This window comes from Daphnia magna, unplaced genomic scaffold (assembly GCF_020631705.1).
Source record: "Daphnia magna isolate NIES unplaced genomic scaffold, ASM2063170v1.1 Dm_contigs330, whole genome shotgun sequence".
Classification (NCBI taxonomy): domain Eukaryota; kingdom Metazoa; phylum Arthropoda; class Branchiopoda; order Diplostraca; family Daphniidae; genus Daphnia; species Daphnia magna.
Genome location: NW_025533247.1, coordinates 39,263 through 61,975, shown reverse-complemented (window position 1 = coordinate 61,975; position 22,713 = coordinate 39,263). Strand labels below are relative to the sequence as shown.

At 35.6% G+C, this 22,713-nt stretch overlaps 2 protein-coding genes across 2 annotated transcripts; both read left to right on the top strand.

Annotated features, from left to right (window-relative positions):
• Positions 1-3,247: 3,247 nt before the first annotated feature.
• LOC116934564 lies at positions 3,248-4,060 on the top strand (the record flags this gene model as incomplete). Its single annotated transcript, XM_045167830.1, has 1 exon — positions 3,248-4,060. A coding segment is annotated over one exon (796 nt), but the record flags the coding sequence as incomplete, so codon positions are not given.
• Positions 4,061-10,180: 6,120 nt separating this feature from the next.
• LOC123468197 lies at positions 10,181-11,034 on the top strand. The gene is made up of 3 exons (XM_045167829.1): positions 10,181-10,421; positions 10,464-10,817; positions 10,991-11,034. Exons 1-3 carry the CDS (start codon positions 10,181-10,183, stop codon positions 11,032-11,034), a joined length of 639 nt encoding a protein of 212 aa, XP_045023764.1.
• The last annotated feature ends 11,679 nt before the right edge of the window (positions 11,035-22,713 follow it).

Sequence of the window (22,713 nt, the reverse complement as noted above, 5' to 3'; positions counted from 1 at the left end):
TATTCGATGCTGTTTACATATAGAAGTAAAAACTCATGGTATAACAGTGTATTCACATTGAATACAAGTATATTTGATGCTGTTTACATATAGAAGTAAAAACTCATGGTATAACAGTGTATTCACATTGAATACAAGTATATTCCATGCAGTTTACATATAGAAGTAAAAACTCATGGTATAACAGTGTATTCACATTGAATACAAGTATATTTGATGCTGTTTACATATAGAAGTAAAAACTCATGGTATAACAGTGTATTCACATTGAATACAAGTATATTCCATGCTGTTTACATATAGAAGTAAAAACTCATGGTATAACAGTGTATTCACATTGAATACAAGTATATTTGATGCTGTTTACATATAGAAGTAAAAACTCATGGTATAACAGTGTATTCACATTGAATACAAGTATATTTGATGCTGTTTACATATAGAAGTAAAAACTCATGGTATAACAGTGTATTCACATTGAATACAAGTATATTTGATGCTGTTTACATATAGAAGTAAAAACTCATGGTATAACAGTGTATTCACATTGAATACAAGTATATTCCATGCAGTTTACATATAGAAGTAAAAACTCATGGTATAACAGTGTATTCACATTGAATACAAGTATATTTGCATGCAGTTTACATATAGAAGTAAAAACTCATGGTATAACAGTGTATTCACATTGAATACAAGTATATTCCATGCAGTTTACATATAGAAGTAAAAACTCATGGTATAACAGTGTATTCACATTGAATACAAGTATATTTGATGCTGTTTACATATAGAAGTAAAAACTCATGGTATAACAGTGTATTCACATTGAATACAAGTATATTTGATGCTGTTTACATATAGAAGTAAAAACTCATGGTATAACAGTGTATTCACATTGAATACAAGTATATTCCATGCAGTTTACATATAGAAGTAAAAACTCATGGTATAACAGTGTATTCACATTGAATACAAGTATATTTGATGCTGTTTACATATAGAAGTAAAAACTCATGGTATAACAGTGTATTCACATTGAATACAAGTATATTCCATGACAGTTTACATATAGAAGTAAAAACTCATGGTATAACAGTGTATTCACATTGAATACAAGTATATTCCATGCAGTTTACATATAGAAATAAAAACTCATGGTATAACAGTGTATTCACATTGAATACAAGTATATTCCATGCAGTTTACATATAGAAGTAAAAACTCATGGTATAACAGTGTATTCACATTGAATACAAGTATATTTGATGCTGTTTACATATAGAAGTAAAAACTCATGGTATAACAGTGTATTCACATTGAATACAAGTATATTTGATGCTGTTTACATATAGAAGTAAAAACTCATGGTATAACAGTGTATTCACATTGAATACAAGTATATTTGATGCTGTTTACATATAGAAGTAAAAACTCATGGTATAACAGTGTATTCACATTGAATACAAGTATATTTGATGCTGTTTACATATAGAAGTAAAAACTCATGGTATAACAGTGTATTCACATTGAATACAAGTATATTCCATGCAGTTTACATATAGAAGTAAAAACTCATGGTATAACAGTGTATTCACATTGAATACAAGTATATTTGATGCTGTTTACATATAGAAGTAAAAACTCATGGTATAACAGTGTATTCACATTGAATACAAGTATATTCCATGCAGTTTACATATAGAAGTAAAAACTCATGGTATAACAGTGTATTCACATTGAATACAAGTATATTTGATGCTGTTTACATATAGAAGTAAAAACTCATGGTATAACAGTGTATTCACATTGAATACAAGTATATTTGATGCTGTTTACATATAGAAGTAAAAACTCATGGTATAACAGTGTATTCACATTGAATACAAGTATATTTGATGCTGTTTACATATAGAAGTAAAAACTCATGGTATAACAGTGTATTCACATTGAATACAAGTATATTCCATGCAGTTTACATATAGAAGTAAAAACTCATGGTATAACAGTGTATTCACATTGAATACAAGTATATTCCATGCAGTTTACATATAGAAGTAAAAACTCATGGTATAACAGTGTATTCACATTGAATACAAGTATATTACATGCAGTTTACATATAGAAGTAAAAACTCATGGTATAACAGTGTATTCACATTGAATACAAGTATATTTGATGCTGTTTACATATAGAAGTAAAAACTCATGGTATAACAGTGTATTCACATTGAATACAAGTATATTTGATGCTGTTTACATATAGAAGTAAAAACTCATGGTATAACAGTGTATTTACATTGAATACAAGTATATTTGATGCTTTTTACATATAGAAGTAAAAACTCATGGTATAACAGTGTATTCACATTGAATACAAGTATATTTGATGCAGTTTACATATAGAAGTAAAAACTCATGGTATAACAGTGTATTCACATTGAATACAAGTATATTCCATGCAGTTTACATATAGAAGTAAAAACTCATGGTATAACAGTGTATTCACTGTTGGAAACGAAAGACGTCCCCAACGGCCGACGATGAGATCCGGCCGAACAACCAGGATTCCGGCCCATTTACGGGAATACGATCTTCGGGGCCCCCGATAGGTGGCCCCTTGTCACCCGCCCGACTGTACTGATTCTTTGTGCCCTTTCCCCCCCTGGTGTCAATGTCATATTTTGGAGGGGGTCGGGCCGGGCAGTGTCAATCTATCTATCCAACAAGTCAGACAATACAGTCAGCGTCGCAATCTCAAACTTGTGTCATCAACTTTAATTATTTACAACTCAATTCGGTAAGGTAACGCTAGACACACGATTCCTTCCGAACATGGTCCTTCGAACCTTCCTTTTTTTTGAACCGGTATATTTTTTTGTGAAATTGACTGAACGCCTCTCGGCAAAGCGTTCGGGTCTCTTTGGCAACAAAAGACCCACTGACTCTTTCAACTTAAACTGCTCTTACTATCAAACTTAAAACTCTCCCTTTAATCAAATTTCCAAAAATTTAGTTAAGTGTATATGTGTGTGTGCTTTTCGACAATTCGTCTAGCCGTCATCGCCATTTTTTTGACAAACCGCGTGGCGGCCTGAGGCGTCAGAAAATCTGAACGCCTCACATACACACACACACTCGACTGTAAAAGCAATTCACCCCTTTCCTTTTTTGACCTTTTTAAAAGTAAAAACATTTGATAATTCTTTCTTCCTCTCTCCCTAAACATCAACTTAAATTAAATTCAGAAAGTTTACTATTGATCTGTCTCTTTCTCTGCTTATTCCTGCATCAATTTTTCACAACTTAACCTTTTCTTTTTTTCTCTCAACGCTCCACTTTAGTGGAGCTCCAAGAAGGGCTCCTTTTTTTTCAGCAAAAATTAGGCCCGAACAAAAAAGAAAGCGGCACTTGGCCCGCCTACGAGGAGAGATTGCCCCATGGACGGGCCCAATCCGGGAGCCACTATACAAAAACACCAGAGAAGGTCAACGTGAAAGTCGGCGTGAAGAATATCGCAACAGGCCAATCATCCCACCATCCCGTCCGGACGATCCAATCATTATTGGCCCATCACCCGAACAGCTGGAAATAAATCTCCGTCGGGTCTTGGATCGATTTGCAGCCACTGACCCTCCTCCAAGGCGATACTTCCCGACACCGGCTGAGAGAGCCGAATTCGCCAGACAAATATCGGCACCTGCCACCCAAGACTTCCGGATCACCAGGGGGCTGTTTCACGGCCCCAAACACCAACAACCAGACGAGCCAGTCCAGGCAGCCGCCGCAGAAGAGAAAAGAGTAGAAGGGGCAGTTGGAGGTGAGGACAGCGAGGAGGACGATACTCTGCAGTTGCTCTACGAGAGCCTGTCAATTGAAGAGCCGACACAAGCTCCCATCCCGACACCACCTAAACCAACAGAGCCAACACGGCAAGGCCGAGCAAGAGGAAGGGGGCTACTGATGCAAGAGAGCCCCAGAGAACGATCCAAATCCAGGATCGCCTGGATTCGAAGACTGGCGGAGCAACAAGAAGGAAATTAGATTCCCTCCATTGTTCCAATAACATCACTGTATTCTAGGAATGTCGTCTTGTCGTCGATAAATACAGGATGTGTCTTTCTTCCATAAATTTACTTTAATAATATTCAAAAAAAAAAAAAGCCTTCTTACATCAGATGGGAGATAAGCAACAGCTGAACTCCATAAAAAAAAAACCCTTTTCCTTTTTTTTTCTCTCAGCAGACAGAACACAGCATTCCGAAGGCGATTAGGTGAACTAGGGTCGAGCCAAAACTTAGCCGACCCACCGCTCGTCACGCCACCTACTGAGAGAAGGGAGAGACGAAAAACTTTCACTCTCCAACAACAACGGCAGAGGCGCTGCAATCAAAACTTGAAGCAGCCACTCTCCAACAACACCACAAGAGGCGCTGCACTCAGAACTTGAAGCAGCAACTCAATCAAAAAACACCGCAAGAGGCGCTGCACTCAGAACTGGAAGCAGACACCTCAAGCAAACAACAACAAAGACAGGCTAAACAATTAGAAATCAAACAAAAAAAAATTTATAACTATTTTCTTTCATCCAATCACACCCAAGATGACCACCCCAACGAACGAAACGTCCCGGAGGGCCATCAAGGGCCACGTCAGACGCTGGATCCACAACATCCAGCAATACGACATCGTACATAATAGACCTAACAATCTACAATATATTGCTAGGAGCTGAAACCAGTCTAAAAAGCATGCAAGCTAAATACAATCGACTCTCAGAAGCGGTCGCCAGAGACATGGAAGCATCAAACGCGACCCGTGCACAATTCGATGCCGAGGTCGAAAGCGTGATCACTCTGGAGGATGAGTGCAACGCTGCATACGTGATCGTCAGGCGAAAAAAGGATGAATTCAAAGCACTCAAAGAAGCTGAAGAAAGAAAACGGCAAAAAGCCGATCAAGACGCCATCAGGGCCCAAGAAAAAATCGATCAAGACGCTGCAAGAGCACAAGAGAGAATCATCCGTCAACAAGAATTTCAAGATCAACAGAACTTGTTCCGACAACTGATTGCCGCCATTCCAGCAGCAGCTGCACTAGGAGCACCAGCAGCTCCAGCCGCAGTTACATCGACTAAGCTCCCAAAACGTCAAATTAAACCATTCAAAGGGGACGTGCTCGAATGGACGGCCTTCTGGGAAGGTTACAACGCAGCCGTCCATGAATCAGCCATTCCGGCAGTTCAAAAATTTTGATATCTTAAAGACTACTTGAAAGGTGAAGCACAGCTGTGCGTGGAGAACCTGGAGCTGACAGACGCCAACTACACCGTTGCAGTGAATCTACTGAAGGCGATGTACGGCAAACCAGACGTCCTGATCGAGGCCCACACCCACAAATTAGCCACGCTGCAACCAGTGAAAGACATGGCTGATACCGCGGCGCTCAGGTGCTTCCAGCTGACTATCCAGTCACATATCAATGCGTTGGAGACACTGGGAGTTGCAAGAACGAGCCACGGATGCCTCCTTGGATCAAGCATTTTACGCTCGATCCCACTCAAACTTCAAGAAAAGTGGGCAGAATCCGCAACAAACAAGGTAACAGACATTGATCAAGTGTTAAAATTTATCGAAGAGCAAGTTGAAGCTGCAGAGCGACTCAGCCGTCTGAGAGCTACTACACCAAAGCCGGCCCAAAATTCTCCGCAACCGGCAAAAATAAAACCAGCAACAACACCGACAGCTTCCCAGCTCGGAGTCAGCAGCAAGCCGACTCCACAAACAAACCATCCAAGCAAAACAAGAAGAAATGGCAGCCCACCACCACCAAGGAGAGAAGCGACAGCATCATCTTCAAGAAAGCCAATGCTGCCCTGCGTGTTCTGCAAGGAGATGCATTGGGCCACGAATTGCCCAATGGAGCTGAAAGAAAAAAGGCAGTCATCACCAACGAAAGAAGATGCTCAAACTGCTTCGGTCGACACGAGACCACCGTTTGTTTCAATCCCCACAGGTGTCAGCGATGCCGAGCAAAGCACCACACATCCTTGTGTGCCGAGAAAGATACCAGATTCGGATCCTCAACCATAATCCCAAAGAAACCGGCCGCTGGAAGCAGCTCAACTACAGCGTGCGCAAGCTCCTTTGTTGAGATTATTCTCAAAACAGCAACCGTTTACATTTTAGGCCCATACGGAAAGCAGATCCGAGCAATTCTCTTCCTCGACGACGGCAGCCATAGAACATGGATTAAAAAGCAGATTTCAAGAGAACTTCAACTGAAGATAATCCAGGTGGAACAAATCGCGACCAGGGCCTTCCGCCAGACAGAGGCCCCTCCAGCAGAAACTCACAACGTGGTCGAAATGACGGTGCGGGGCACCTGGCCAGGAGCCCCAACGGTGCGCATAGAAGCTTTGGAGGCAACCGACAAAGTAGGAAGCACCGGCCCGTACCAAACTACAGAATTTGCAAGAAAGCTGTGGTTGGAAAATGAAAATTTGGCAGACGACCGCTTCGAACGTGAAGGAGGAGACGAGGACGTCGGAATTCTTGTTGGAATGGACCAAATGTTCAACATCATGTTCAACGAGCCAGCAATTACAAGCCCGTGCGGACTCAGAGCCTACAGTTCGAAACTTGGAAAGGTCATCGGCGGCCCATCCCAAGAAACAACATCGAAGCAAAGTCAATCAATTGTCAGTCAACTACTAATCAACTCAAATTGCTCTCTACCACAGATCACCTCACAGCCATCAGAAATTTTTAACAGCATCCAATCAAACAAGTCGGAAAGCAGGGAGACAGGAAATTCCAGTCTCCTTCCACTACCAGAAAATTCTGAACAAATCTGCTTTTTCGACTCAACAAAAGAAAGTAAAAGGTTTGAAATGGAGAAGTTAAATTTTGATATGTCGTTATTTTGGCGTCTAGAAAATTTCGCGAACTTAAACGACTGCGTTGCTGTGGAGAAGGACGATCAATTCCGCTCCTTCTGCGAAGAAATCACGCGATTTGAAGACGGCAGATATTGCACGCCAATACCATGGACGACCGACAGATGGAGACTGGAAATCAACCACCAGATGGCAGCAGTAAGACTGAGAAGCATGCTGCACAAGCTCCGAAAATCTCCAGTCGACTTGGCCAACTACACAAAAGAAATCGAACAACTCATAGCAAACGGATTTGTAGAAGAGGCTGATTTCAATTACGATGGCCTCCACACTTATCTACCGCATCATCCAGTCTACCGAACAGACAAGGCCACCACAAAAATCCGACCAGTTTTCGACGGCGCCGCAAGATCCAAATATGGACCGAGCCTCAACGATGTTCTGGAGACCGGACCAAATCTTAATCCTGATCTCCTCTCGGTCTTAATGCGCTTCCGGATGAACCAGATCGCCTGGATTGCGGATATCGAAAAGGCCTTTCTCAACATCGCGCTGCAGCCCGAAGACGCTGAAGCTGTCAGATTTTTATGGCCAAGAAAACCGGAAGAACCCAACTCCGATTTCATCGCGTACAAATGGAAAAGAGTTCCATTTGGGCTAAGCTCAAGTCCATTCCTTTTAAGAGTCACTATTAACAAACATTTTCTCTCAGTCAAATCTAGATTTTCTACGACAGTCGAGCAGATAGAAGAGCAGCTTTACGTAGACGACTACCTCGGAGGAGCAGACAACGTGCCAACAGCCATAACTACGGTAGAAGAAACCGTCACGTTATTCTCAGAGGCCCAACTCAACATGAGGAGCTGGGCAACAAACAACAAGCAGCTCCGTGACTTTCTCACCGAAAAAGAAATGTCGAACCAGATTGTCGGAATTCTTTCACCCACAATAGACGGCCAGCAAAAGGCACTGGGTCTTAGATGGGACACGAGCTCCGATTCATTTAAATTTGACCCTACATCTATATTGGAAGCAGCCGTGCAGATAGGAGAAAAAATCACCAAAAGAAAAATTCTGAGCATATCAGCAAGGATATTCGACCCAATTGGTTTCCTAGCTCCTACAGTCCTACTTTTAAAAATAATTTATCAAAAACTTTGGGAAGGAGACATAGGTTGGGACGATGACGCCACACCCGAAGTGAAGAACACCTGGAGCAGCATCATAAAAGGCCTGAAGGATCTACATCATTTGGAGATCCCACGATGGATTGGATATTCAAAAACTTCCATCGTCTCCGCAGAAATTCACGTGTTCGGCGATGCATCAGAAGCAGCCTACGGAGCAGTAGCCTACGCACGGCTCCGACTGGAGAACGGAATTCCCTACACCATCCTCCTTGCAAGCAAAACCAGAGTGGCACCTCTCCCAAAAAAGAAAGTAACGTTACCCAGACTCGAACTACTAAGCTCTTTGTTAGCAATTCGTTTAGGAGAGAAAATCCGAACCTCCCTTCACACCGAGTCATGGAAAACGACTTACTGGACAGACTCCCTCGTCACACTTGGATGGATACGAGGAGATCCTTATCGTTGGAGACCGTTCTCGAAACCAGGTGGAAACCATCAGAAAATTTTCCAACGCGGATTGGTGGAGACATTGCCCCGGATTGGAGAATCCAGCCGATCTCGCTTCGCGGGGGAGCGCCAGCGCATGCGCTGGTGGAATCGAAACTTTGGTGGCACGGACCAGCCTGGCTGACAGAAGGAGAAAGCGAATGGCCGAATTCTCCAGAAAACCACTCCACCGAAACTCAAGAGAAAATCGAGGAAGAGGAGACAAAGAAAACGGCAACTGTCTCCTTTGCAGCAGTCGAAACAGCCCAGCCGATTGAATGGTACCTCGACAAAACCTCTACATGGACAAAACTACTTTTCAGAACAGCCTGGGTCCTCAGAGCACTCAACCGTATGAAGAAAAGAACGCGCGACCCAGGACTAGAACTAAAAGAAGTCATTACAGTCGCCGGAAAAGAAATAACGATCGACAAGATAGTCACCGAAGAGCTGAACGAAGCGGAGCTAGCCATCTGCAGACAGCTCCAAAATAGAACGCTATCCCAAAGCTTTTCGGACACTCCAGCTCGGACTGCAGATTCACCCAAAGGAGAAAATAGCATCGCTCCGACCGGTCTGGGACAATCCAGATCGACTCATCCGAGTCATTGGAAGAGTGGCGCTCGCCCTCAGGGATCGAGACATTCAACCACCGATCCTTCTCCCAGCAAACCATCCTGTTGTAAAAATGTTAATAACTAACAAACATGTATTTAATTCGCACACAAGAGTAAAGACGACACTGTCAGAACTGAAAGAAAAATATTGGATCGTGAAAGGACGCCAACAAGAGAGAAACGTTTGGTTCGCCTGTGTGAAGTGCCAGAAGCTGACTTCACCTCCTTTCCGACAAATAGCAGCGCCGCTACCAGCCAACCGACTCCGCGATGCCAGGGCATTCGAAATAACCGGAACCGATTTCGCTGGCCCGCTGTACTACAAAAACGCAACTCCGAAAAGGAAATCCAAGTCGGCGCCATCCGTCGAACAAGTCATTCCGGAACCTCCACCAGAAGAAGAGAACCCGGATGCAGCGGAGCTTCCCACCGAAGAAGCTCCCGAAGAAGAAGACGATGGCGACCAACCGGATCCGACACAACAAGTCAACAAAAAGCAACCCAAGAGTTACATGTGCATCTTTACTTGTGCCGTGACGAGAGCGATTCATCTGGAGTTGACCAAGGACATGACGGCTCGCTCCTTTCTGTTAGCTTTCCGTCGATTCTCCGCCAGAAGAGGCCCAGTGTCAGTGATGTACAGTGACAACGCCCAAACATTCCGCTGTGTGTCTCGATATCTTAAAAAACATTCGATCCGACCCATCCGTTCACGACCTCCTCGCCATGAGAAGAACCAGCTGGATCTTCTCTGTTAGCCTCGCTCCATGGTGGGGCGGATTTTGGGAGAGGATGGTGAGGATCACGAAAGATCTTTTGAGACGATCCAACGGGCGCGCATGTCTCACGTACGACGAGCTGGAAGTGAGTTTAATCGAAACGGAAAGTGTGATTAACGCGAGACCGTTGAACTACATTGGCGAAGGAGTGGACGATCCGCTCCCGATCACTCCGAATCAGTTTCTCAACAATCGTCGTTCAACTTGTGCTACGCTGGAGCCAGCAGTCAACCTATTGGCTCCCGATTCAACAAGTGAACTGCTTAAGAAAATGGATCAGAACAGGCGTGACTACGTCAGCAACTTATGCTCGCGGTTCGTCTCCGATTACCTGATGCAGCTGGATAATTTTCACGCAAAGGGAGCGTCGGGTAGAAAAATCCGCGTCGGAGAAGTTGTCGTAATCCACGACAAACTTTCCAAACGACTCATGTGGAAGACGGGAGTAGTTAAAGAATTACTCCCCAGCCGCGACGGCTTAGTCCGATCCGCGATCGTCAAGTTCCCATCCGGTAATTTATTAACCCGAGCCATTCAATGTTTGTATCCCGTAGAACTGAGAGAAGATCAACCGGAAGATGTGGAGATCGCAGACGGTGTATTGAATCCGGAGCCAGCTGAAGCAACTGCTCCGCAATTTCCAAATCCACCCGATCCGGCTCCATTCCCATTGCTTCCGATCGATCCAGCTGACGTCGAAGAAGATGATCATGTGGCCAATCCGGCCGCAACTGACGTCGGCGAGGTCGAGGCCCAAGGCATGGGCTCTGGTGGGGAGTATGTTGGAAACGAAAGACGTCCCCAACGGCCGACGACGAGATCCGGCCGAACAACCAGGATTCCGGCCCATTTACGGGAATACGATCTTCGGGGCCCCCGACAGGTGGCCCCTTGTCATCCGCCCGACTGTACTGATTCTTTGTGCCCTTTCCCCCCCCCCCCTGGTGTCAATGTCATATTTTGGAGGGGGTCGGGCCGGGCAGTGTCAATCTATCTATCCAACAAGTCAGACAATACAGTCAGCGTCGCAATCTCAAACTTGTGTCATCAACTTTAATTATTTACAACTCAATTCGGTAAGGTAACGCTAGACACACGATTCCTTCCGAACAGTATTCACATTGAATACAAGTATATTCCATTCAGTTTACATATAGAAATAAAAACTCATGGTATAACAGTGTATTCACATTGAATACAAGTATATTCCATGCAGTTTACGTATAGAAGTAAAAACTCATGGTATAACAGTGTATTCACATTGAATACAAGTATATTTGATGCTGTTTACATATAGAAGTAAAAACTCATGGTATAACAGTGTATTCACATTGAATACAAGTATATTCCATGCAGTTTACATATAGAAGTAAAAACTCATGGTATAACAGTGTATTCACATTGAATACAAGTATATTTGATGCTGTTTACATATAGAAGTAAAAACTCATGGTATAACAGTGTATTCACATTGAATACAAGTATATTTGATGCTGTTTACATATAGAAGTAAAAACTCATGGTATAACAGTGTATTCACATTGAATACAAGTATATTCCATGCAGTTTACATATAGAAGTAAAAACTCATGGTATAACAGTGTATTCACATTGAATACAAGTATATTCCATGCAGTTTACATATAGAAGTAAAAACTCATGGTATAACAGTGTATTCACATTGAATACAAGTATATTCCATGCAGTTTACATATAGAAGTAAAAACTCATGGTATAACAGTGTATTCACATTGAATACAAGTATATTTGATGCTGTTTACATATAGAAGTAAAAACTCATGGTATAACAGTGTATTCACATTGAATACAAGTATATTCCATGCAGTTTACATATAGAAGTAAAAACTCATGGTATAACAGTGTATTCACATTGAATACAAGTATATTTGATGCTGTTTACATATAGAAGTAAAAACTCATGGTATAACAGTGTATTCACATTGAATACAAGTATATTCCATGCAGTTTACATATAGAAGTAAAAACTCATGGTATAACAGTGTATTCACATTGAATACAAGTATATTTGATGCAGTTTACATATAGAAGTAAAAACTCATGGTATAACAGTGTATTCACATTGAATACAAGTATATTCCATGCAGTTTACATATAGAAGTAAAAACTCATGGTATAACAGTGTATTCACATTGAATACAAGTATATTATGCAGTTTACACATAGAAGTAAAAACTCCATGGTATAACAGTGTATTCACATGAATACAAGTATATTTCACATGTTTACACATAAATAAAAACCGATAACAGTGTATTCACATTGAATACAAGTATATTTGATGCTGTTTACATATAGAAGTAAAAACTCATGGTATAACAGTGTATTCACATTGAATACAAGTATATTTGATGCTGTTTACATATAGAAGTAAAAACTCATGGTATAACAGTGTATTCACATTGAATACAAGTATATTTGATGCTGTTTACATATAGAAGTAAAAACTCATGGTATAACAGTGTATTCACATTGAATACAAGTATATTCCATGCAGTTTACATATAGAAGTAAAAACTCATGGTATAACAGTGTATTCACATTGAATACAAGTATATTTGATGCTGTTTACATATAGAAGTAAAAACTCATGGTATAACAGTGTATTCACATTGAATACAAGTATATTTGATGCTGTTTACATATAGAAGTAAAAACTCATGGTATAACAGTGTATTCACATTGAATACAAGTATATTCGATGCTGTTTACATATAGAAGTAAAAACTCATGGTATAACAGTGTATTCACATTGAATACAAGTATATTCCATGCAGTTTACATATAGAAGTAAAAACTCATGGTATAACAGTGTATTCACATTGAATACAAGTATATTTGATGCTGTTTACATATAAGAAGTAAAAACTCATGGTATAACAGTGTATTCACATTGAATACAAGTATATTTGATGCTGTTTACATATAGAAGTAAAAACTCATGGTATAACAGTGTATTCACATTGAATACAAGTATATTTGATGCTGTTTACATATAGAAGTAAAAACTCATGGTATAACAGTGTATTCACATTGAATACAAGTATATTTGATGCTGTTTACATATAGAAGTAAAAACTCATGGTATAACAGTGTATTCACATTGAATACAAGTATATTCCATGCAGTTTACATATAGAAGTAAAAACTCATGGTATAACAGTGTATTCACATTGAATACAAGTATATTTGATGCTGTTTTACATATAGAAGTAAAAACTCATGGTATAACAGTGTATTCACATTGAATACAAGTATATTCCATGCAGTTTACATATAGAAGTAAAAACTCATGGTATAACAGTGTATTCACATTGAATACAAGTATATTTGATGCTGTTTACATATAGAAGTAAAAACTCATGGTATAACAGTGTATTCACATTGAATACAAGTATATTCCATGCAGTTTACATATAGAAGTAAAAAACTCCATGGTATAACAGTGTATTCACATTGAATACAAGTATATTTGATGCTGTTTACATATAGAAGTAAAAACTCATGGTATAACAGTGTATTCACATTGAATACAAGTATATTTGATGCTGTTTACATATAGAAGTAAAAACTCATGGTATAACAGTGTATTCACATTGAATACAAGTATATTTGATGCTGTTTACATATAGAAGTAAAAACTCATGGTATAACAGTGTATTCACATTGAATACAAGTATATTCCATGCAGTTTACATATAGAAGTAAAAACTCATGGTATAACAGTGTATTCACATTGAATACAAGTATATTTCATGCTGTTTACATATAGAAGTAAAAACTCATGGTATAACAGTGTATTCACATTGAATACAAGTATATTCCATGCTGTTTACATATAGAAGTAAAAACTCATGGTATAACAGTGTATTCACATTGAATACAAGTATATTCGATGCTGTTTACATATAGAAGTAAAAACTCATGGTATAACAGTGTATTCACATTGAATACAAGTATATTTCCATGCAGTTTACATATAGAAGTAAAAACTCATGGTATAACAGTGTATTCACATTGAATACAAGTATATTTGATGCAGTTTACATATAGAAGTAAAAACTCATGGTATAACAGTGTATTCACATTGAATACAAGTATATTCCATGCAGTTTACATATAGAAGTAAAAACTCATGGTATAACAGTGTATTCACATTGAATACAAGTATATTTCATGCTGTTTACATATAGAAGTAAAAACTCATGGTATAACAGTGTATTCACATTGAATACAAGTATATTTCATGCTGTTTACATATAGAAGTAAAAACTCATGGTATAACAGTGTATTCACATTGAATACAAGTATATTTGATGCTGTTTACATATAGAAGTAAAAACTCATGGTATAACAGTGTATTCACATTGAATACAAGTATATTCCATGCAGTTTACATATAGAAGTAAAAACTCATGGTATAACAGTGTATTCACATTGAATACAAGTATATTTCCATGCTGTTTACATATAGAAGTAAAAACTCATGGTATAACAGTGTATTCACATTGAATACAAGTATATTTCATGCTGTTTACATATAGAAGTAAAAACTCATGGTATAACAGTGTATTCACATTGAATACAAGTATATTCGATGCTGTTTACATATAGAAGTAAAAACTCATGGTATAACAGTGTATTCACATTGAATACAAGTATATTCCATGCAGTTTACATATAGAAGTAAAAACTCATGGTATAACAGTGTATTCACATTGAATACAAGTATATTTGATGCTGTTTACATATAGAAGTAAAAACTCATGGTATAACAGTGTATTCACATTGAATACAAGTATATTTCATGCTGTTTACATATAGAAGTAAAAACTCATGGTATAACAGTGTATTCACATTGAATACAAGTATATTTCATGCTGTTTACATATAGAAGTAAAAACTCATGGTATAACAGTGTATTCACATTGAATACAAGTATATTTGATGCTGTTTACATATAGAAGTAAAAACTCATGGTATAACAGTGTATTCACATTGAATACAAGTATATTCCATGCAGTTTACATATAGAAGTAAAAACTCATGGTATAACAGTGTATTCACATTGAATACAAGTATATTTGATGCTGTTTACATATAGAAGTAAAAACTCATGGTATAACAGTGTATTCACATTGAATACAAGTATATTCCATGCAGTTTACATATAGAAGTAAAAACTCATGGTATAACAGTGTATTCACATTGAATACAAGTATATTTCATGCTGTTTACATATAGAAGTAAAAACTCATGGTATAACAGTGTATTCACATTGAATACAAGTATATTCCATGCTGTTTACATATAGAAGTAAAAACTCATGGTATAACAGTGTATTCACATTGAATACAAGTATATTTCATGCTGTTTACATATAGAAGTAAAAACTCATGGTATAACAGTGTATTCACATTGAATACAAGTATATTTCCATGCTGTTTACATATAGAAGTAAAAACTCATGGTATAACAGTGTATTCACATTGAATACAAGTATATTTGATGCTGTTTACATATAGAAGTAAAAACTCATGGTATAACAGTGTATTCACATTGAATACAAGTATATTCCATGCAGTTTACATATAGAAGTAAAAACTCATGGTATAACAGTGTATTCACATTGAATACAAGTATATTCCATGCAGTTTACATATAGAAGTAAAAACTCATGGTATAACAGTGTATTCACATTGAATACAAGTATATTCCGATGCAGTTTACATATAGAAGTAAAAACTCATGGTATAACAGTGTATTCACATTGAATACAAGTATATTTCATGCTGTTTACATATAGAAGTAAAAACTCATGGTATAACAGTGTATTCACATTGAATACAAGTATATTCCATGCAGTTTTACATATAGAAGTAAAAACTCATGGTATAACAGTGTATTCACATTGAATACAAGTATATTCCATGCAGTTTACATATAGAAGTAAAAACTCATGGTATAACAGTGTATTCACATTGAATACAAGTATATTCCATGCAGTTTACATATAGAAGTAAAAACTCATGGTATAACAGTGTATTCACATTGAATACAAGTATATTTCATGCTGTTTACATATAGAAGTAAAAACTCATGGTATAACAGTGTATTCACATTGAATACAAGTATATTCCATGCAGTTTACATATAGAAGTAAAAACTCATGGTATAACAGTGTATTCACATTGAATACAAGTATATTCCATGCTGTTTACATATAGAAGTAAAAACTCATGGTATAACAGTGTATTCACATTGAATACAAGTATATTCCATGCTGTTTACATATAGAAGTAAAAACTCATGGTATAACAGTGTATTCACATTGAATACAAGTATATTTCATGCTGTTTACATATAGAAGTAAAAACTCATGGGTATAACAGTGTATTCACATTGAATACAAGTATATTTCATGCTGTTTACATATAGAAGTAAAAACTCATGGTATAACAGTGTATTCACATTGAATACAAGTATATTCCATGCAGTTTTACATATAGAAGTAAAAACTCATGGTATAACAGTGTATTCACATTGAATACAAGTATATTCCATGCAGTTTACATATAGAAGTAAAAACTCATGGTATAACAGTGTATTCACATTGAATACAAGTATATTTCCATGCTGTTTACATATAGAAGTAAAAACTCATGGTATAACAGTGTATTCACATTGAATACAAGTATATTTTTCCATGCTGTTTACATATAGAAGTAAAAACTCATGGTATAACAGTGTATTCACATTGAATACAAGTATATTCCATGCAGTTTTACATATAAATAAAAAAACTCATGGTATAACAGTGTATTCACATTGAATACAAGTATATTTGATGCTGTTTACATATAGAAGTAAAAACTCATGGTATAACAGTGTATTCACATTGAATACAAGTATATTCCATGCTGTTTACATATAGAAGTAAAAACTCATGGTATAACAGTGTATTCACATTGAATACAAGTATATTTCATGCTGTTTACATATAGAAGTAAAAACTCATGGTATAACAGTGTATTCACATTGAATACAAGTATATTCCATGCAGTTTACATATAGAAGTAAAAACTCATGGTATAACAGTGTATTCACATTGAATACAAGTATATTTCATGCTGTTTACATATAGAAGTAAAAACTCATGGTATAACAGTGTATTCACATTGAATACAAGTATATTCCATGCAGTTTACATATAGAAGTAAAAACTCATGGTATAACAGTGTATTCACATTGAATACAAGTATATTTCATGCAGTTTACATATAGAAGTAAAAACTCATGGTATAACAGTGTATTCACATTGAATACAAGTATATTCCATGCAGTTTACATATAGAAGTAAAAACTCATGGTATAACAGTGTATTCACATTGAATACAAGTATATTCCATGCAGTTTACATATAGAAGTAAAAACTCATGGTATAACAGTGTATTCACATTGAATACAAGTATATTTGCATGCTGTTTACATATAAAAGAATAAAAACTCATGGTATAACAGTGTATTCACATTGAATACAAGTATATTCCATGCAGTTTACATATAGAAGTAAAAACTCATGGTATAACAGTGTATTCACATTGAATACAAGTATATTCCATGCTGTTTACATATAGAAGTAAAAACTCATGGTATAACAGTGTATTCACATTGAATACAAGTATATTCCATGCTGTTTACATATAGAAGTAAAAACTCATGGGTATAACAGTGTATTCACATTGAATACAAGTATATTCCATGCTGTTTACATATAGAAGTAAAAACTCATGGTATAACAGTGTATTCACATTGAATACAAGTATATTTCATGCTGTTTACATATAGAAGTAAAAACTCATGGTATAACAGTGTATTCACATTGAATACAAGTATATTCCATGCAGTTTACATATAGAAGTAAAAACTCATGGTATAACAGTGTATTCACATTGAATACAAGTATATTCCATGCAGTTTACATATAGAAGTAAAAACTCATGGTATAACAGTGTATTCACATTGAATACAAGTATATTTCATGCAGTTTACATATAGAAGTAAAAACTCATGGTATAACAGTGTATTCACATTGAATACAAGTATATTTCATGCTGTTTACATATAGAAGTAAAAACTCATGGTATAACAGTGTATTCACATTGAATACAAGTATATTCCATGCAGTTTACATATAAGAATAAAAACTCATGGTATAACAGTGTATTCACATTGAATACAAGTATATTTGATCACGTTTACATATAGAAGTAAAAACTCATGGTATAACAGTGTATTCACATTGAATACAAGTATATTTCATGCTGTTTACATATAGAAGTAAAAACTCATGGTATAACAGTGTATTCACATTGAATACAAGTATATTCCATGCTGTTTACATATAGAAGTAAAAACTCATGGTATAACAGTGTATTCACATTGAATACAAGTATATTCCATGCAGTTTACATATAGAAGTAAAAACTCATGGTATAACAGTGTATTCACATTGAATACAAGTATATTTGATGCTGTTTACATATAGAAGTAAAAACTCATGGGTATAACAGTGTATTCACATTGAATACAAGTATATTCCATGCAGTTTACATATAGAAAGTAAAAACTCATGGTATAACAGTGTATTCACATTGAATACAAGTATATTTCATGCAGTTTACATATAGAAGTAAAAACTCATGGTATAACAGTGTATTCACATTGAATACAAGTATATTCCATGCAGTTTACATATAGAAGTAAAAACTCATGGTATAACAGTGTATTCACATTGAATACAAGTATATTCCATGCAGTTTACATATAGAAGTAAAAACTCATGGTATAACAGTGTATTCACATTGAATACAAGTATATTCCATGCTGTTTACATATAGAAGTAAAAACTCATGGTATAACAGTGTATTCACATTGAATACAAGTATATTTCATGCTGTTTACATATAGAAGTAAAAACTCATGGTATAACAGTGTATTCACATTGAATACAAGTATATTCCATGCTGTTTACATATAGAAGTAAAAACTCATGGTATAACAGTGTATTCACATTGAATACAAGTATATTTCATGCTGTTTACATATAGAAGTAAAAACTCATGGTATAACAGTGTATTCACATTGAATACAAGTATATTCCATGCTGTTTCACATATATGTAAAAAACTCATGGTATAACAGTGTATTCACATTGAATACAAGTATATTCCATGCAGTTTACACATATAGAAGTAAAAACTCATGGTATAACAGTGTATTCACATTGAATACAAGTATATTTCATGCTGTTTACATATAGAAGTAAAAACTCATGGTATAACAGTGTATTCACATTGAATACAAGTATATTTCATGCTGTTTACATATAGAAGTAAAAACTCATGGTATAACAGTGTATTCACATTGAATACAAGTATATTCCATGCAGTTTACATATAGAAGTAAAAACTCATGGTATAACAGTGTATTCACATTGAATACAAGTATATTCCATGCAGTTTACATATAGAAGTAAAAACTCATGGTATAACAGTGTATTCACATTGAATACAAGTATATTCCATGCAGTTTACATATAGAAGTAAAAACTCATGGTATAACAGTGTATTCACATTGAATACAAGTATATTTCATGCTGTTTACATATAGAAGTAAAAACTCATGGTATAACAGTGTATTCACATTGAATACAAGTATATTTCATGCTGTTTACATATAGAAGTAAAAACTCATGGTATAACAGTGTATTCACATTGAATACAAGTATATTCCATGCAGTTTACATATAGAAGTAAAAACTCATGGTATAACAGTGTATTCACATTGAATACAAGTATATTTCATGCAGTTTACATATAGAAGTAAAAACTCATGGTATAACAGTGTATTCACATTGAATACAAGTATATTTCATGCAGTTTACATATAGAAGTAAAAACTCATGGTATAACAGTGTATTCACATTGAATACAAGTATATTCCATGCAGTTTACATATATAAGTAAAAACTCATGGTATAACAGTGTATTCACATTGAATACAAGTATATTCCATGCTGTTTACATATAGAAGTAAAAACTCATGGTATAACAGTGTATTCACATTGAATACAAGTATATTTCATGCTGAGTTTACATATAGAAGTAAAAACTCATGGTATAACAGTGTATTCACATTGAATACAAGTATATTCCATGCAGTTTACATATAGAAGTAAAAACTCATGGTATAACAGTGTATTCACATTGAATACAAGTATATTTCATGCTGTTTACATATAGAAGTAAAAACTCATGGTATAACAGTGTATTCACATTGAATACAAGTATATTTCATGCAGTTTACATATAGAAGTAAAAACTCATGGTATAACAGTGTATTCACATTGAATACAAGTATATTTCATGCTGTTTACATATAGAAGTAAAAACTCATGGTATAACAGTGTATTCACATTGAATACAAGTATATTCCATGCTGTTTACATATAGAAGTAAAAACTCATGGTATAACAGTGTATTCACATTGAATACAAGTATATTCCATGCAGTTTTTACATATAGAAGTAAAAACTCATGGTATAACAGTGTATTCACATTGAATACAAGTATATTCCATGCTGTTTACATATAGAAGTAAAAACTCATGGTATAACAGTGTATTCACATTGAATACAAGTATATTTCATGCTGTTTACATATAGAAGTAAAAACTCATGGTATAACAGTGTATTCACATTGAATACAAGTATATTCCATGCAGTTTACATATAGAAGTAAAAACTCATGGTATAACAGTGTATTCACATTGAATACAAGTATATTTGATGCTGTTTACATATAGAAGTAAAAACTCATGGTATAACAGTGTATTCACATTGAATACAAGTATATTCCATGCAGTTTACATATAGAAGTAAAAACTCATGGTATAACAGTGTATTCACATTGAATACAAGTATATTTCATGCTGTTTACATATAAAAATAAAAACTCATGGTATAACAGTGTATTCACATTGAATACAAGTATATTCCATGCAGTTTACATATAGAAGTAAAAACTCATGGTATAACAGTGTATTCACATTGAATACAAGTATATTTCCATGCAGTTTACATATAGAAGTAAAAACTCATGGTATAACAGTGTATTCACATTGAATACAAGTATATTCCATGCTGTTTACATATAGAAGTAAAAACTCATGGTATAACAGTGTATTCACATTGAATACAAGTATATTTCCATGCTGTTTACATATAGAAGTAAAAACTCATGGTATAACAGTGTATTCACATTGAATACAAGTATATTCCATGCAGTTTACATATAGAAGTAAAAACTCATGGTATAACAGTGTATTCACATTGAATACAAGTATATTTCATGCTGTTTACATATAGAAGTAAAAACTCATGGTATAACAGTGTATTCACATTGAATACAAGTATATTCCATGCTGTTTACATATAGTAAGTAAAAACTCATGGTATAACAGTGTATTCACATTGAATACAAGTATATTCCATGCTGTTTACATATAGAAGTAAAAACTCATGGTATAACAGTGTATTCACATTGAATACAAGTATATTTCATGCTGTTTACATATAGAAGTAAAAACTCATGGTATAACAGTGTATTCACATTGAATACAAGTATATTCCATGCAGTTTACATATAGAAGTAAAAACTCATGGTATAACAGTGTATTCACATTGAATACAAGTATATTCCATGCAGTTTACATATAGAAGTAAAAACTCATGGTATAACAGGTGTATTCACATTGAATACAAGTATATTCCATGCAGTTTACATATAGAAGTAAAAACTCATGGTATAACAGTGTATTCACATTGAATACAAGTATATTCCATGATGCTGTTTACATATAGAAGTAAAAACTCATGGTATAACAGTGTATTCACATTGAATACAAGTATATTCCATGCTGTTTACATATAGAAGTAAAAAACTCATGGTATAACAGTGTATTCACATTGAATACAAGTATATTTCATGCTGTTTACATATAGAAGTAAAAACTCATGGTATAACAGTGTATTCACATTGAATACAAGTATATTCCATGCAGTTTACATATAGAAGTAAAAACTCATGGTATAACAGTGTATTCACATTGAATACAAGTATATTTCATGCTGTTTACATATAGAAGTAAAAACTCATGGTATAACAGTGTTATTCACATTGAATACAAGTATATTCCATGCAGTTTACATATAGAAGTAAAAACTCATGGTATAACAGTGTATTCACATTGAATACAAGTATATTTCCATGCTGTTTACATATAGAAGTAAAAACTCATGGTATAACAGTGTATTCACATTGAATACAAGTATATTTCCATGCAGTTTACATATAGAAGTAAAAACTCATGGTATAACAGTGTATTCACATTGAATACAAGTATATTCCATGCAGTTTACATATAGAAGTAAAAACTCATGGTATAACAGTGTATTCACATTGAATACAAGTATATTCCATGCAGTTTACATTAATAGAAGTAAAAACTCATGGTATAACAGTGTATTCACATTGAATACAAGTATATTTGATCCATGCAGTTTACATATAGAAGTAAAAACTCATGGTATAACAGTGTATTCACATTGAATACAAGTATATTCCATGCAGTTTACATATAGAAGTAAAAACTCATGGTATAACAGTGTATTCACATTGAATACAAGTATATTCCATGCAGTTT